The sequence below is a fragment of the Gossypium arboreum genome, chromosome 4, assembly GCF_025698485.1.
Source record: "Gossypium arboreum isolate Shixiya-1 chromosome 4, ASM2569848v2, whole genome shotgun sequence".
Taxonomy (NCBI): Eukaryota; Viridiplantae; Streptophyta; class Magnoliopsida; order Malvales; family Malvaceae; genus Gossypium; species Gossypium arboreum.
In genome coordinates this window covers 111,423,901-111,439,664 of record NC_069073.1, presented here as the reverse complement: position 1 = coordinate 111,439,664, position 15,764 = coordinate 111,423,901, and the positions used below count along the sequence as shown (strand labels likewise).

Sequence of the window (15,764 nt, the reverse complement as noted above, 5' to 3'; positions counted from 1 at the left end):
CAAAATGGAAGCTAGCTTGGTCTTTAAATGTCTCACAACGTATTCATCAATTTATTTGGGTGGTGTTTAAGGAGTGTCTCCTTACTAATAAGGAATGGTGTAGGAGACGCTTCGTTGTTGATCCTTCGTTCAAGCTATGCGAAAGTGTTGAAGAATCTTGCCTTCACATGTTGCGAGATTGTAGCCAAGCTAAAGAAATGTGGAAGCAGTTAATCCCCAAGAGGATTTCAAACCAGTTTTTTTCTTCCTTGCTGAAGGTATTGTTATCTACCAACTTGAAAAATACTTTTGATGTTAATTTTCAAGATGTAGATTGGTCCCTTCTTTTTGGCATTGTTTGTTGGAGGATTTGGAAACAGTGGAACTTATGCGTGTTCTAAGATATCCATTTTAACATATTTAGTATGATCAACTCTTCGTGGGGGTGGGCAAGGTCCATAAGCAAGGACAAACTCCTATAAAGGGAATATTGTGAATTGAAGCAGAGATCAGATATGGGTTCCTCCACCTACAGGTTTCTTTAAACTGAACACAGATGATGCTCGTAATCCGAATTTGGGGCTTGCTTATACGACAGTAGTAGCACAGAATGAGCAAGGCAATGGATGTGGGGATTAAGAAGAAATATTAGAAGATGCAGTGTACTTCGAGCTGAACTTTGGGCCATCTATGACAGCCTCAAATTAGCTTGGGAGGCTAAATGGACGAACATTATTATTGAAACAGTTTGTGCCTTGGCTATCAAAGGTATCCATGGGTATCATAAAGGACATTCAAATAGAGATTTGATTTTGCATATCCAAGAATTGTGTAAATGGAGAGTGCTTATAAAGCAAGTACCTAGAGAGGTGAATTATGTTGCTGATATCTTGGCTAATTCGATGAAAGATTATCCCATTGGCAAGCGAATCTTTCATGTGGCTCCTCCCTCGGTTGATGACTAGATTTGGTTTGATAGATGTGTTCGGTTTTCCAATTCGGATTCTACTTATAGTTTGTAATTGATATTGTTTTATTGTTACAAAAAAAAAAAAGTTTGATCAATAAAATTAAGAAATTGAAAATTGATTCCATCCGAAGTGTTTATATAGTTAAAATATAAATTAAAAGATTACAATTATTTGAATCGCATTGAGTTTTATTTTTTATTAATTTATAATTAGAATTTTATAATACAAAAATAATTTTAAAATTTATATATTTTAGAAAAAGATTAAATAAAATTTATTAATTATTTTTTATTTATTTTAAATTTAAATATTTTAAAAATTTAAGAAAAACACAGTTAAATTTTAACAAATAATATCTAAAAGTTATATATAAATAAATTTAAATTCTTCAAAAAAGTTAAAATTCCAATTTTGGCATAAAGAAAATGAAAACGAAAACGAAAACGAAAACGAAAACAAATCCACAATTAGCATGAAAAAACGAAAACAAAAGTAAAACTCATGGTTGTTTGACTAGACCGGTCAAGATATCGGTTCAAAGAAAGGTTTTAGACTAATTGATTTAACTAAAAATTGATTGGCTCAGATATTAAATCTAGACTTTGTTTACTTTTTAATATTTTTAATAATTTATTCAATTGAATCAGATGAAATGATTGAACCGATAACCTAATTGATTTAACTACCAATCTAATTTTGAAAAATTACTTAGAAAAAATCATAAAAAAACCCAACAAAATTGCATCCAGATTAGCTTAAGCCCAACGAACCTGAAAATACTCCCCTCCAAATCCAATTTATCATCTCATCTCCCCCGTAATATTTTACGTTTCCCGCCTTATCAAAACATCAAAAATTTCAATTTGTTACAATACTCGAAACTCAATGAAGCATATAGCATAAGAAAACATCAAACACAAACCCTAGCCAAAATCCTCAAAAATGTCTACGTGGCAGATTTTTTCTCATGCCGGAACAAGTTTTCGCTGGGAGGCTTCCCCTCCTATCGTACCGATTAAGCCTGCCGATGACCCGAACGGAGCTCCGGTTCCTCCACTCCCATCCATGGCCGATCTCCTGCTTCAAGGTAAATAGTCTCTCAATCATTTCGCGTCTGTATTTGATTATCGTGCTCTCAAATTCCTTAGATCCAACGCAGGATGTTCGAAGCTTATTGAGAATGGAGATGGAGAATTTGAGAAATATCCGATGTTCAGAACCGGATTGGGGAAATCGGTGGCATTGAAAGAATCTTCAATTGCAAAAGCATTATCTATCCTCGCCAACGACGACGCTGCCTCTACTGTTACTTCAAGTAAAGCTTCTCTCTTTTACTTTCATTTTTTTTGTTTGATAACTATATTCTGCAATTTAGAGAAGAAACTTATGTCATTTGGATAATATGAAGCTGAAATTAAAAAGGGGAAAATGTAGGAATTGAATTTATGTTCGGAATGGTTTTTCTATTTTTAGGAACCAAGGAGCATTGGTTACTAGAACCATTTAATATATTCACTGAGATGATTGTAAAATTGCGGGACCAAGCTCATTGTAAAATTGCGGGACCAAGCTCTTTTTTTTTTTTAACTTATCTGCCACACAGGCAAACTGATTCCAGTGAACAATGGCTGCGGTAACTCTCTTTTTCAAACGGGCTCTGGGAAAATGGTTAACATATCTTCAGCTGGTCTGGTCAGAGCTAAGACATTTTTGGGACTTGAACAAGATAATGAGAATCACAATTTTGAAGGTTTTCAACATCCAAGGAGGTTACCTGCAACTAATGAACCTTATGACTGCCAAAGGTTTTCTCATTCAGGGAAGAAAGAAGATTTGCAAAATTATGGGGTTATGGATGTTACATCAGAACCAAGGCACATGTTAAACTCTAGGAATCGTTTACTAGGAGGTGAACTAGGCAGTGAAAATGACTCAACTCCAATGCATTCCAAAATGTTTGATTCAGTTCCCAAACCACCTCCAATCAAGTTTCATACTGCAGGTGGAAGATCATTGTCAGTTTCAAGTGATGCATTGAAGCGTGCAAGGAGTCTTCTTGGTGACCCAGAGCTAGGAAATTTCTTCGGTGAAATGGATCAAGAGGTTCCACCATTTACAGTTTACAAGGAGGAAAATTTTAATGATGCTTCATTAAACAAGGAAAACTGTTTCTTTACTTCATTTCCAGTAAGTAAAGACACATCCAAGGATTTCACATCCCCACTGAAATCATCTTTCAAGCAAACAAGGTCCATATTCAATTCAGAAAATTTAAGTTTTGGGAGTAATTTGATTGAAAAATTTGATGCAGTTGAAAGTTCTAGTGCATGTGCATCGGCCATCAATATGCCTTCTCCACAGAATGCTTTGAAATCAATCAATAGGCTTTCTGAGAAAAATTTTGCAACTAACAATTCTTTGCCTAGCGGTTCTGGTTCACAGACTAATTTGCCTAGAAGGTCATTTGGTGGGCCATTGGTTGATATTTCAAATAACATTGCTACATCTCAAACAAATAACAAACAGGTTATGAATGAAAAGAGGAGAATTGGAAGATCAAGTTTTGTTTCTCCCTTCAAAAGACCCCGCTGTTCCAAGATCTCTGCTCCATTGAATAATGATGTTTCCTTGGTAGCAAATGGTAAATTTATCAGGCCTCTAAAACTTGCTTTAGTTTTATGATTTCTCATTTTGGTTTATTCTCTTTGTTAATGTATGCCTTTTTACTTCATTAGATGATCATACATGTTGCAAAAGAACAGTTTCCACTAAATATCCTTTTCAAGTACCAAGAGTATATATAAAGGAATATTTTGCTGTGCCTCCTTCAGCCTGCAGCACGGTAAACAGCTTCTCATTACAGCTTATTGCCTTCAAGAAATTGGTTAATTCCTCACCATTGACACCTGTTTATATTCCTGGCTTGCTTTAGTTGAAGTGTTTCCCAATCAAAGGTAAACAGATCACACCAGCGAATGCTTACGAGTATTTGTTTAAAGATGAAACTAGCTTATGTCGAATTGGGGCAGAAACTTTTTATGACATGTTGTCTCATTCTGGAGCTTCTGTGCAACACGTTTCTAAAGAGTAATCACCTTTTTCTCTTATCCATGCCTACTTCAAATCTTTAGTACTTGAAACTTTTTTGAATGATTTTCATGGTATACAGCAAGTTATGAATAAACTGATGCTATTGGTTGCTTGCTCAAAGTTGGCTACCTCTAAGTATTTTTTGATATATACCAAATCTGAGGTTGCTTTATAGTTGACTTTTGCTTGTTTGTATTGCTATATGTGCCATGTATTTTTTAAACTCTGTTTCTCATCTGCATTTTGCAATGTATATTTGTTAAACCATTCCTACTCCCCTTGCATGTCTAGGTGGGTCGCAAATCATTATAAGTGGATTGTTTGGAAACTTGCATGCTATGAGAGGTGCTATCCTTCCAAATGTGCTGGAAAATTTTTGACGGTCTCCAATGTACTTGAGGAATTAAAGTACAGGTATCCAATTACAGTGAGTTGTTTGTTTTGCATCTGAATTTTTTTTTGTTTGAGAAGATATTTATATACATGGAAGCAATTTATAATTCATCTTTTTAGATATGAGAGGGAAGTCAATCATGGTCAGCGTTCTGCAATAAAGAAAATACTTGAAGGGGATGCTTCGCCTTCTAAAATGTTGGTGCTATGTGTTTCAACAATTCAATCAAATTCTGAACCAAATATGGAGACCAACCTAGAGATAACAAATGGAACTCATAATAGTGGCAATGCAAAAGTGGAACTAACAGATGGGTGGTAAGTAAATTCCAATTTTATTGCTTACTTAGCATTGGAAATTTTGGCATGTAAAAGATGTCTGGGCTTACAGGTACTCTATAAATGCTATTTTGGATGTATTGCTATCAAAGCAGCTTGCTGTTGGAAAATTGTTTGTGGGACAGAAGCTCCGGGTAATTTTCTCATTTATGTTTAAATTTCCCTTTTCAATTAGAGAGTTCTGGAAAAATTGTCCATTCTTATGCATTGGTTTGTCTTTTGAAGATCTGGGGAGCAGGACTTTGTGGCTGGGTTGGGCCAGTTTCACCCCTTGAGGTTCTTTCTGATTTGAATTTTCTTTTGGAAATTAAATTCTTGAAAATGCTTTGTCATTTCTTCTTCCTTTCCTTTTCCTTGAATTTCAGGCGTCCAGTGCAATTAGTTTAGCTTTGAACCTGAACGGGACGTGTAGAGCTCACTGGGCTGATCGACTTGGATTTTGTAAGCATTATTTGTATTTTCTTATTAATTTAAATTCCATATGTTAGTTGTAATAACAAGAAAAATCAATATATCTCTTACCTCCTTAAAGCTTGATTTTCCTGTTAATGTCTTTAGGTAAAGGTTTTCGTATTCCTATGGCATTTAGGTGTATCAAGGGTGACGGGGGTCCAGTCCCTTTGACTTTAGTTGGAGTCACTCGGATATACCCTGTTCTCTACAGGGAAAGGTAACCGCAAACTGATCTGTCTGCAATTTCAGGTGAAATGGAACTGCAAGTTATGCTTTAAGTTTAATTATGTTTTTTCTTTTTCCATCTAGGTTGAGAAATGGGGGATCAATTGTTAGATCTGAGAGGATGGAGAGTAGAATGGTGCAAAAGCACAATCAAAGGTGACCACTATATTCTGTACACGTTTTAAAATGTTAGAATCCTCCATCGTAATATGTAATTTCATATCATATAGTGGTGTTGAAATTAGATGTAATGCTTTTATCTGCTGCACTTTATCTAGGCATGCACTTAACTTTCAGCAGTCAGCCTTTCGCCAGCCTTTTGGTGATCAACTTCCACCTTTTGTGCTTTTACCAACTAATAGTTCTCTTTATTAGATTTAGTCTTGCTAACTGTCTTTATAAGAAAGAACTGTGATGCCTTTTAAAAGAACTGTGATGCCTTTTAACTTCATAATTATTCATTCTTCACTAGTCATGTGGGTTTACTATACATTTGATAATTCTCATTCTAACAATGCTTGTTGCATAAGGGACTATGATGTGCTCTTAAGAATATCACCTGGTTAATGCAACCAGTATGATTCTTCCTAACAGCCTTAAAAATTCATTTGCTCCATTTTGGTAATAACAGAGGAAAACCGAACTTTTACTGATGTAAATTAGAACTGGTATTCTAGCTGAAAAAAAAAAAATTGAAGTTATGCCTTAAATGATTGTGTAATTGTGAGCTCATAATATATTAGGCTTTTCATGCTTCATCTTTTCCTGCTGCAGGTGCTCAGTTCTGGTAGATCATGTTATATCTGAGTATCAAAGAGGGGTCAATAGTTCTCATATCCATAATGACAGTGAGAGTGAAGGAGCGAAAATCTTAAGGATTCTTGAGACATCTGCTGAGCCAGAAGTCCTTATGGCAGAAATGAGCCCGGAGCAACTAACTTCCTTTGCTACATATAAATCAAAACTTGAGGTGCATTTCAGCTCTCTGCTTGAAAGGCAGATCTAGCTAGGAATTAATATTTAACTATGCAGATCTGATTGTAGGCTACTAGGCAGTTAGAGATGGAGAAATCAATTGAGAAAGCTCTGGCGGAGGCTGGATTAAATGAGCGAGATGTTGTTCCATTCATGAGGGTTAGAGTTGTTGGATTAATTAATAGGAATTATCATGGAAAGGGAAGACCTAAAGAAGGAATAATAACCATTTGGAATCCAACAGAAAAGCAGGTGAATCTGAGAGTTTATCTTGCTCTACATTTTTCATCTACTTGTGCATGTGGGGTTTCAGTTTCTGCTCTTACAAGCATTTACTGTAGAAATTATCATTGAATGATCTTTAGTTTGGCAGGATAAATTCTGGGTTTTATGCAACTACTTAGTTTATCTAATAGTTTGATTATGAAGATACATATGACTGAAACAGGAATGTGAGCTGGTTGAGGGACAGGCATATGTCGTTTCTGGACTTATACCAATGAACTCAGATTCGGAAATCCTTTACTTACAAGCCCGAGGATCTACCAACAAATGGCAGCCCCTATCTCCCCTGGCAATGGAAAGTTTTGAGTAAGTTTCCATCTGCATTCTGTTTACAACAATTGGTTACGGGCTTTAAACTCATTTGTGTCTTTACAGGGCATTTTTCTGCCCACGAAAGTCGATGAAGTTGTCAAATTTAGGTGAAATTTCTCTTTCCAGGTGAATCTCTGTCCTCTACCTTCGTATACAAATGTGTAGCTATTTTCTCCTGAAGATCTTGGTTTCTCACTCATGTTCCTTTTGGGTTCTTCAGTGAGTTTGACATTGCTGCATATGTTGTGTATGTGGGAGAAGTCTATACAGCTTCTCATCAGAAGAAACAGTGGGTGTTTGTGACAGATGATTCCATTTCCGATTTACAGTCAGATTCTTTACTTGCCATCAGTTTTTGCTCACCATCCATTGATGATGACTCGTTTGCACCAATCAACCCTAACCTAGTGGGATCCATGGTGAGTTGTAGTTTTATTATTATTTAAAAAAAATCCAGAATTAACAGGCTCACTGAACACTTCAAGTAAATTAAGGTTATCAGATAAGTACTTTTCCAACTTAATTATTGAGCCGATGCATGATGAACTAATTGATACTCTCCTTGTTTAATGGCTATAGACAAGTCATTATACTAGTTCTTTTCGACTTGTTTCATTTAAAGAGTGACCCTAATACAAAATCTTTTCAGGTAGGCTTCTGTAACCTTATCAAGAAACCAAAGGATCAAATGAATCATCTCTGGGTTGCTGAAGCAACAGAAAATTCTACATATTATTTAAATTTTAAACCCTCAATTTCTCACCTCCAAAGTGCCGGCGCTTCTGTTCAGGCATGGGCAAAGGCCTCTAGCTCGGTGCGCACTGTCAAACATAGAAGTGATACGACAGAATTTATTCCTTGATGCTGCTACTTAATTTACCTTTACTACTTGACTTGTTCATGCAGATTATTGACGAACTCCGGAAGAAGGTTTTATTTGTAATTGGCAATTGTGAAGGCTAGCATGTGAAAAAGCTGATTTGGCCTGACCAACAGTAAGCACCCTTTGCATATCAAATGGATGCTTCATCTTAGATCGTTTGAACATCAAAGATGAGGTACCTCTCTGTATTTCTCGTCTCTGTTCAGTCTAACTTTAATTGCTGTTACGTGTTTTTTGCTGTAATATTGGAAAAAAATGGACTTGGCTGGCTGGAGGAGTGTAACTAAGAACACTTTTGCTAGCTGTAATCCAGTTCATATATATTTGAGCAGAAAATAGCAAAACATAAAAAAGGTAGCTTGATTGGGGAAAAAAAAAAGGTTTTGGGGGTTATATGCTTGAATGTGCAGATAATATGACTTTTAATTGATGATTTACATGATCTGTATGAAGGTACATTGTTTTAACACCCCCCTGAGAAGTCTGAAAGGTGTGAATGAATGCAGTTAAAATTGGAGATAGAACAATCCTTTGCCAGAGTTGGGATTCAGTCCTTGGCTTTTGAGTTGGAATGATGTAGGGATTTGGGTGGAAGGGGCAAGTGTTTTATTAGGTAAAAATCCAGTGGGGAACGAATTGTGCTAATAACTTTTTGTAAGTAAATATTATAAGCTGGGTATCTGCTAATTTTCTTATTTAACACATAGGATGAACGTATATTCTGTTTTCCATTTCTCCACTCCCATCGTTAGTTTTAGGCTTTTAGCTGCCAAAATTAAAATTTTTGATATAAAGAGAGAATTTATTTTGTTGAAACGACCTGGGCCTGATTATCTTTGCCTTGCTTAATTTATAAAGTTTGAATGTGTCAAGGTTTTGTATTTTTTATTTTAAATTTAATTTTTAAACATTAAGTTATTGTACTTTTTTTCTCTCAACAAAAGTGGTGCTTTTTTATTTAATAACCTTTCGTGGCTTCGTCTAATTTTGTTGTTTGTGTTCAAGTGGTAATTTTAAGAGTTGGATCACTTTTTTAGCTTTTGATACGTTTGTAACTTTATTTTTTAGAACTACACAATAAATAAATAAATAAACAAAAACTTTGAAGAAGAATTATTTAAAAACAAAAAATTTATGAAAATAATTAAAAGAAGTCAAAATTCATTTTAAAAGATTCTAAACTTATAAAAGTATGTGCTCTTTATTCCTTGAATGTTTTTTCTTCAAATTTTGGACTTACCCCAAATTACCTAAAATTAGTTATTGATTATTTTTATTTTCTTGAAAATAATTTTAAAAAGAAATATTTATAAAAAACTTTAAAATTTTATTAAATAATGTCTTAAAATCAATTCATGTTATTAAAATAAGTCCACACAAACTAGTATGAAAAAATTGAGAAATAAATTGAATCCAAGTGAGTTATCATGAATGGTGTGAAAAATGTAAAAGATTCATGTTTAGTTTAGTATTGTTTTTCAAAAGTGTTTTTGAGCAAAAAATATTTTTGAGCAAAAGTTAAAATTTTTGATTCCGATTTTTGCTAAAAAGTGTTTTTACAAAATATTTGTGTCTCAAAAATATTTTTAAAAATTTAAAAATATCTCATTTAGCAATAAGATAAAAGTATTTTTATCCTAAAAATATTTCTAAAAATAATACTAAATTCATCCATCTAATCCAACTAAACTCACCCTAGCTTAGGTCTTTTAACGGTCAGAAATTTTTTTCTTTATTCCTTAGAGCAATCACGAATGTTAATGACCAAATAGGTCGCGTTGACTTACTAAATTTGAAAGTGGAGCCCCTCATTTTGACAAAAGTCTAAAGGCAAGTATTTTTAATGAAGTATATTTTGAAAAAAAAACATATTTATATTTAATTTAAACTAATTCAAAGTTTGTATTATTGTTTAAAATTGTCTTTACATTAACATTTTATAGTTAAATTTAAATAAAATATTTTTATCTATAATTGATTTGAATTAAATTAAAGAAAGACATAATTGACAAATTACACAATAAGTTATACTATTTTCCCCAACTCAGTAATTATATATATATATTTTTTGTTAAAGTGATAATTAAATTATTTTTCTATTACTCAAATCGCTTTAAACCTTAACACCGTTAAAAAATTATTGACCAATTATATTGTGCCACATTAGCAGTAATGCATTATTTTTCTGATTTTATAAATTTATATTAATATTAATTAAAAATAACTATATTAATTATTAAAAATAAAAAAATTCCCTCCCTCTACCTTTACGCCTGCCCTTGTCTCTCTCCCCTCCCCCCCCACCCTGACCTTCTCCCTATCTCCTCTCCCTCTCGGCTCCCTCCTCCCCACCACATCTATCCCTCCTCCCTACCAACCTTCCCTCCCTTGACTCTCTCCCTAACATTCAAATGCCATAAAATAGATGAAATTTAACCTAAAAAAAGCTATTAATTTCAATGATTTAAACAAAAACTCAAAGATGTCCAAATCTAACAAACCTAGAATTTCATACCAAATCAAACTACAAGAAATTAAATTAATTAAATTTTTTAAAAAAATTCAATTAATTATTGTTTATGTGCTTCTATATAAATAAAAGATTACATGATTTCATCAAAAAGGATCTATTTTCATAAAGTTTGGGTTTCAACCATTGTTGATAGAGGCTTGTGAGTAGAGTGAGAGGGACGACAGGGTGTGGGGGTGGGGGGGACGGGAGGAGGGGATGGTAGGGGAAGGAGAGGGAAGTATTTTTTAATAATATTAATATAAAATCAGAAAAATAACACATGGGTGTTGATGGGCACAATATAATTGGTCAATGGTTTTTTTTAACAGTGTTAAGATTTGGGGTGATTTGAAAATAGAGGAATAACTTAAGTAATACTTCTAACAAAAAAAAAAGTTTAGGTAAATGTGGTATAGTTTAGAGTGTAATTTTTTAATTAAGCCTTAAAAAAAATACCTGTTCAAATCCGATTTAATACAAATTGAATAAATAGCTAAAACTTTAGAGAGACCTTAATACAGTTTAAAGTGTATTTACAAGTTACATTGAGTGTTACTAGTTGGACATTCATGAGCTTTGTAGATTTCTTTGTTACTGACACCGATAGGAATATGTGAAATAGATGGTATGCACAATGTATATCCATTAGTTTCTGATTCATCCTATAATGCTTGACTTAGGAATGACAATGGAGCAGAGCAAGGATGAATGTTGCCAAATTTACCACCACTCTATTTTTAGCATGTTCTGCTTTACTACCCACTCCGCTTCACTACATATGTATAATTTTGAAACAACTACCACCTCCTTGGGTGCTGAATGTATCCATCGCTCGTCCCACTTGATATGCCACATCATGGTTGGTCCAAGCTAAGAAACCTAATAAAGATAGACCCAAGCCCAAGCCCAAGCCCATTAATATGGACTTAAAGTTATGTAAGAGCACTTACTAAGTTGCTAACTATGATCCAAATTGAAGAAAATGAAGCTAAGAATATTTTGGGCATTGAAAGACTAATGGGTCAATTTATGAAGAGGCAAATTTGGATGGAAGTTGGAAGCACTTTAGTTGGAGAAATATTTGCTAGTCAAGAGTTAAAAGTTACAAAAAAATCCAAGATTCATATATCAACTTGAATCATTTGTTCATATTGATTCACATGCCCAAAAATTATGAATCATATGTACATGGAAAGTTTTGAGAGCTTTTTTTCCAATGCATTAAATGAAATGTCTTTTGGAGTTTTCTACAAAGAGTTATGAATATTTTAATGAAGGATATTCAAGAGAATGAATCTAGACGAGTTAATTAAATGCCTTCTTTTAATTCAATATCTTGTGCATGTGTTAGATGAATATGTGACCCATGAAGAAGATAAAGTTGTCTAAGTTCAAGTGGGTAACTTTGAGCAAATTACTCATGATAAGGCTGAACAACTGCATTGTACTTATAAGAAATTTTGGCCCAATTACAGATGCTTAAAAGTGATGAATCCAAGCCCATTTAAGAGAAGTCCAAGTTCAATTCATTTATGGTTTGCAAGAGAATTGGAAGATTCCTAAGTAACTTCTGAATTTATTTAATTAAATGCTTTCATTACATAAAATAGAATGCATGAATGAATGTACATTAAATGCGTGTATTTAGTTAATTAAGTAATTATGTATATATTTAGGATTAGATGTATGTGTTTGGTCATTAGTGTAAGTATTTATGCATGTAAAAGCATGAATTTTGTAATTATGCATGTATGTAGGATTGAATGCATGTACTTAGTCATTACTGTAATTATTAATCCATGTACTTAGCCTTTAAGTTACCTATGCTTGGGGGGATGTCAAAGTTCTTATAAATACCCTTTCATAGTAATGAAATGATAGATGTTGAATGTTCTTAATTTTAGAATTAGCTTATTGCTATTCGTATTAAGCAAGCTTCCTTTTTTAAGTGGCGAGTAACCTGATTCTTATCACTCTACCTTCTTTCTTTCTTAAAGTGTGGCGAATCAACCTAGTTGTTCTTTCTTTGTGGCAGATTTTTCTTATCAACCAAGGCTGTTAGGTTTTCTTCGTCTTTATTTTTTCAATTTTTTCCTTTGTTTTAAGTTGTAATTGTCTTTAAACATTTCTTTTGATATTTTCTTGATCCCAGGGCACATAATATCCTTCTCCACTTCACGTCAATTTAATTTTTATTAATTATTTTTAATATTGTTAATCTTTTTAAATTCCAACGAATATTTAAACATAAAGCATCTGCTTTTTTCTATACACCATTATTACAAATTTACCCTTGTAATAATTATATATATACAAGAGTAAAATGATAATTTCTTATGGTGGAATCTGGCAGAGTGATGTAAGTATTTACCATAATTGCTTCATATTCATTGTCCAAAAAATTTCACTTGCCTTATCACGCCCCACATCCACTTTTTATTTTTATTTTTTAAATTCACTCTAATTGAAGTGGAATGGTTTGGAATCTACAGAGTGATTTAGGTTTTTTCATCCTAAGTCATTTTCATAGTGTTGGTAACATCAAACACAATTTTGGCTCGATAATTCATTCCCTCACTTCATTCTTCAATTAGGTGGAAGATACCCAACTACCACAAGATCCTTTGGTTTCACATGAAAACATGACTCGATTACAATGTTACTAATATGAAAAAATATGTTAGATTTATTCCTGTTTTTGGTAAATTGTGATAAATTTTCCCTATTTGCATATATCGTAATGTTGTGATTAAATTTGAATTGCGGAATCACAATTTGATTCTAGATTTGCATTTTAACCTCTATTTCCTTAAATCCTAAACTAGAAAGCCTAAAATGAACCTTATTTAAATTGAAAATATCCTAACTCAATAATTTTGAAATTTGATCGGTAAACGTAAATACAATTTAAAAAATATCATTACATATAAAAAAACTGAAATTATTAAGTTAGGATATTTTTACGTACAATAATATTTTTAGGTGGGCCATCTGGCTGAACTATTGCTCATATACTTCAATGGCTCGAAAATTATTGTTATGGATAATTCCCTATATATGCTCTCCTTAGCTCGTTGGTCTTGAAGCTCAACCCACAGTGCATGCCCTGTTGTCCAATGCATTTTTTGCCTTCTTAGATCTATCATACGGAGCCTTTTGTATGGTTGGTGAGAACTACAAAAATAAAATCCCACTTAAAAAATATAAATTTAATAGATAGCTAAGTAGGGTTGTATCTAAAAATATCGGTAATAACTTTATTTTTTAAAATAAAAACAAGCTACGCAAACATGATGAGGGGATTTTATAGGATCCAAACAAAAATCAAATTTTTTTGGGTAAAAAATAAAACCAAAGTTATTACATCAAATTACTAAAAGTAAATAAACCATTTAAAATTGAGGGAAAATCAATAAGAAGTAGATTTAGCCAAAGGTAAAATCTCCGTTTGGTTTATAAAATTGTTCATCAATGAAAGATATGCCTAGCAACCAATCTTTCTTTATATTGTTCATAACCAAGAAGAAGCTTGTTGAAAAATTTCCCTTTGTCGATAATAACCTTATAGCATTAAGAACGAGAGTGACCTAATTCTAATCAATAAACACATAAAAATGGGGTGTATTTAGATTAGATCACATGTCCACACAACTAAACATTAGAATCAATTAAACAATTATGAGTTTAACTATTCTAACTGACAAGGCAAATATTATAAGTTATCAAATATGGGCCTTATATTCAATAAGCCTGAATATTTGTAATTAAAAAAAATAAAGAAAATATGAAGACCAATTAGATCTCACAAACTTTTTGAATCAAACTTTTAAGTTCCTTTGACTAGAAAAGAGATTTTAGCAATCCATGAACAGGAAGAAAGCAAAAATATGAAAATTGAAATAAGCTGGAAATTTAAAAAAAGTAAAAGTTGTTTCAAATCCTCTAAATGATCTTATTTGAAAATTTTATTTGACCTAATTAGGTTTACACGCTTGCTTGAGCTAAAAGTCTTGAAAATGGATGAAAACACCTTTGCTTTTCGAAGTTAGAATGCCAATTTTGCCTTCACAAACGTGCGTCGGTGTTGGGACTCATGAGCTCTCGCATTGTGGAACCAAATGCTTTAAAATTTTCGAGTCAAGGCTTGGGTTTGCTATAGTGTTAGATTTCTAGGCCGCGGCTTACACATCCTTGCTCTCCTATTCTGTGTTTTGCTTGAATTTGACTCAATATTTTGCTTCTAATGGTTCTCGAACTCACTTCCCAAGATTGTATGCACCTAATTAAAGTCTCAAAACACTTAATTAATTAATAAATACATATAAAATTAAAGCATAAATAACTTAAAATACTAATGTATGAAAATGTGACTAAATATGCAAATTAAGTTAAAGACATGATATTTTACTTGAGAATCAATGAAAACTAAAGTAATAAGACCTAAAATATATAAATTATGAGTACTTCTCACCTCTTGATGTTTTGGGGCTCTATTGAAGTTTCTTGGACGAATCCAAACTAGAATTTCATCTGTTCAAGCTATTGCCACTCCACAATGTGGAAGTAGATGATGGGCACTCACCCTCTGAATAATATATGTTGCTTGAAAGTAGTCTCCGATATGATGACAAACACCATTTTGTCTTGCTAGGAAAACCACCTAAATTGTAAAATATTACAATTATATTTATATTTATTAGCAGTAATATTGAATTTCATTGAATACAAATACCACATCAACACAACTCTTCCTCGGCTCATTGATAATTTCTCGTTGCATCCATGTCAAGTCCCTCCTATAACACCTTTTTTTTTTTTTTTTTTTTTGGAGAGTTGGAGAGTTTGAGAGGATTTTGGATAGGAAGAAAATAGAAACATGTGGGTATTTATAGAGTGGTCGACACCTATGGTTGTTAATTTCCACTATATTTAATAGGTTGGTTGAGCCAACGACCAAATAAATTTTCAATTTAAACTAACGTTTAGAGTGTGAATACCGTAACAAAAAAGATAAATAAATGAGGCGGTGTCTTGGAAACACAAAAATATATAGATTTTTTTAGCACATTTTGAGCTTTAATTCATGCAGTTTCGTAGTAAATTTTGTTGAAATTCATTCTTTAATTATAAAATAATTAATTTGCACTTAAATTATTAACATATTGAATTTTAATTATTTTTATAATAAATTTACACAAATTTGGTTTATTTTCGACAATTTTGTACAAAATGTGAAAATTGACTCTGTAGACACCTTGAAAGGCTTGAACTGTTGGATAAATTTTTGCATCAAGTGAACCAAGACCAAGGCTGAATATTTTTCCAGCTAATGATGGTCCAAATGATG

At 32.7% G+C, this 15,764-nt stretch overlaps 1 protein-coding gene and 1 long non-coding RNA gene across 2 annotated transcripts; one reads left to right on the top strand and one right to left on the bottom strand.

Annotated features, from left to right (window-relative positions):
• The first annotated feature begins 1,662 nt into the window (after positions 1 to 1,662).
• On the top strand, positions 1,663 to 8,721 carry LOC108458420 (protein BREAST CANCER SUSCEPTIBILITY 2 homolog B-like). Its single transcript, XM_017757808.2, has 20 exons — positions 1,663 to 2,037; positions 2,110 to 2,265; positions 2,554 to 3,591; positions 3,686 to 3,792; positions 3,883 to 4,037; positions 4,332 to 4,454; positions 4,554 to 4,751; positions 4,825 to 4,906; positions 4,998 to 5,048; positions 5,138 to 5,213; positions 5,331 to 5,442; positions 5,535 to 5,606; positions 6,225 to 6,420; positions 6,495 to 6,677; positions 6,874 to 7,016; positions 7,086 to 7,148; positions 7,243 to 7,441; positions 7,672 to 7,836; positions 7,929 to 8,017; positions 8,359 to 8,721. Exons 1-19 carry the CDS (start codon positions 1,893 to 1,895, stop codon positions 7,983 to 7,985), a joined length of 3,321 nt encoding a protein of 1,106 aa, XP_017613297.1. The 5' UTR covers positions 1,663 to 1,892; the 3' UTR covers positions 7,986 to 8,017; positions 8,359 to 8,721.
• Positions 8,722 to 13,259: 4,538 nt separating this feature from the next.
• LOC128291441 (uncharacterized) lies at positions 13,260 to 15,286 on the bottom strand. Its single transcript, XR_008281229.1, has 4 exons — positions 15,150 to 15,286; positions 14,889 to 15,077; positions 14,448 to 14,696; positions 13,260 to 13,591 (listed from the first exon to the last, which is right to left on the bottom strand). It is a non-coding gene; the product is annotated as an uncharacterized LOC128291441 (long non-coding RNA).
• Between the last annotated feature and the right edge of the window lie 478 nt (positions 15,287 to 15,764).

Coding starts and splice junctions, on each gene's coding strand:
- LOC108458420 (XM_017757808.2), top strand. CDS start 1,893: ATGTCTACGTGGCAGATTTTTTCTCATGCCGGAACAAGTTTTCGCTGG. Junction 2,266..2,553: donor TGCCTCTACTGTTACTTCAA/GTAAAGCTTCTC, acceptor TCTGCCACACAG/GCAAACTGATTCCAGTGAAC. Junction 7,149..7,242: donor GGTGAAATTTCTCTTTCCAG/GTGAATCTCTGT, acceptor TGGGTTCTTCAG/TGAGTTTGACATTGCTGCAT.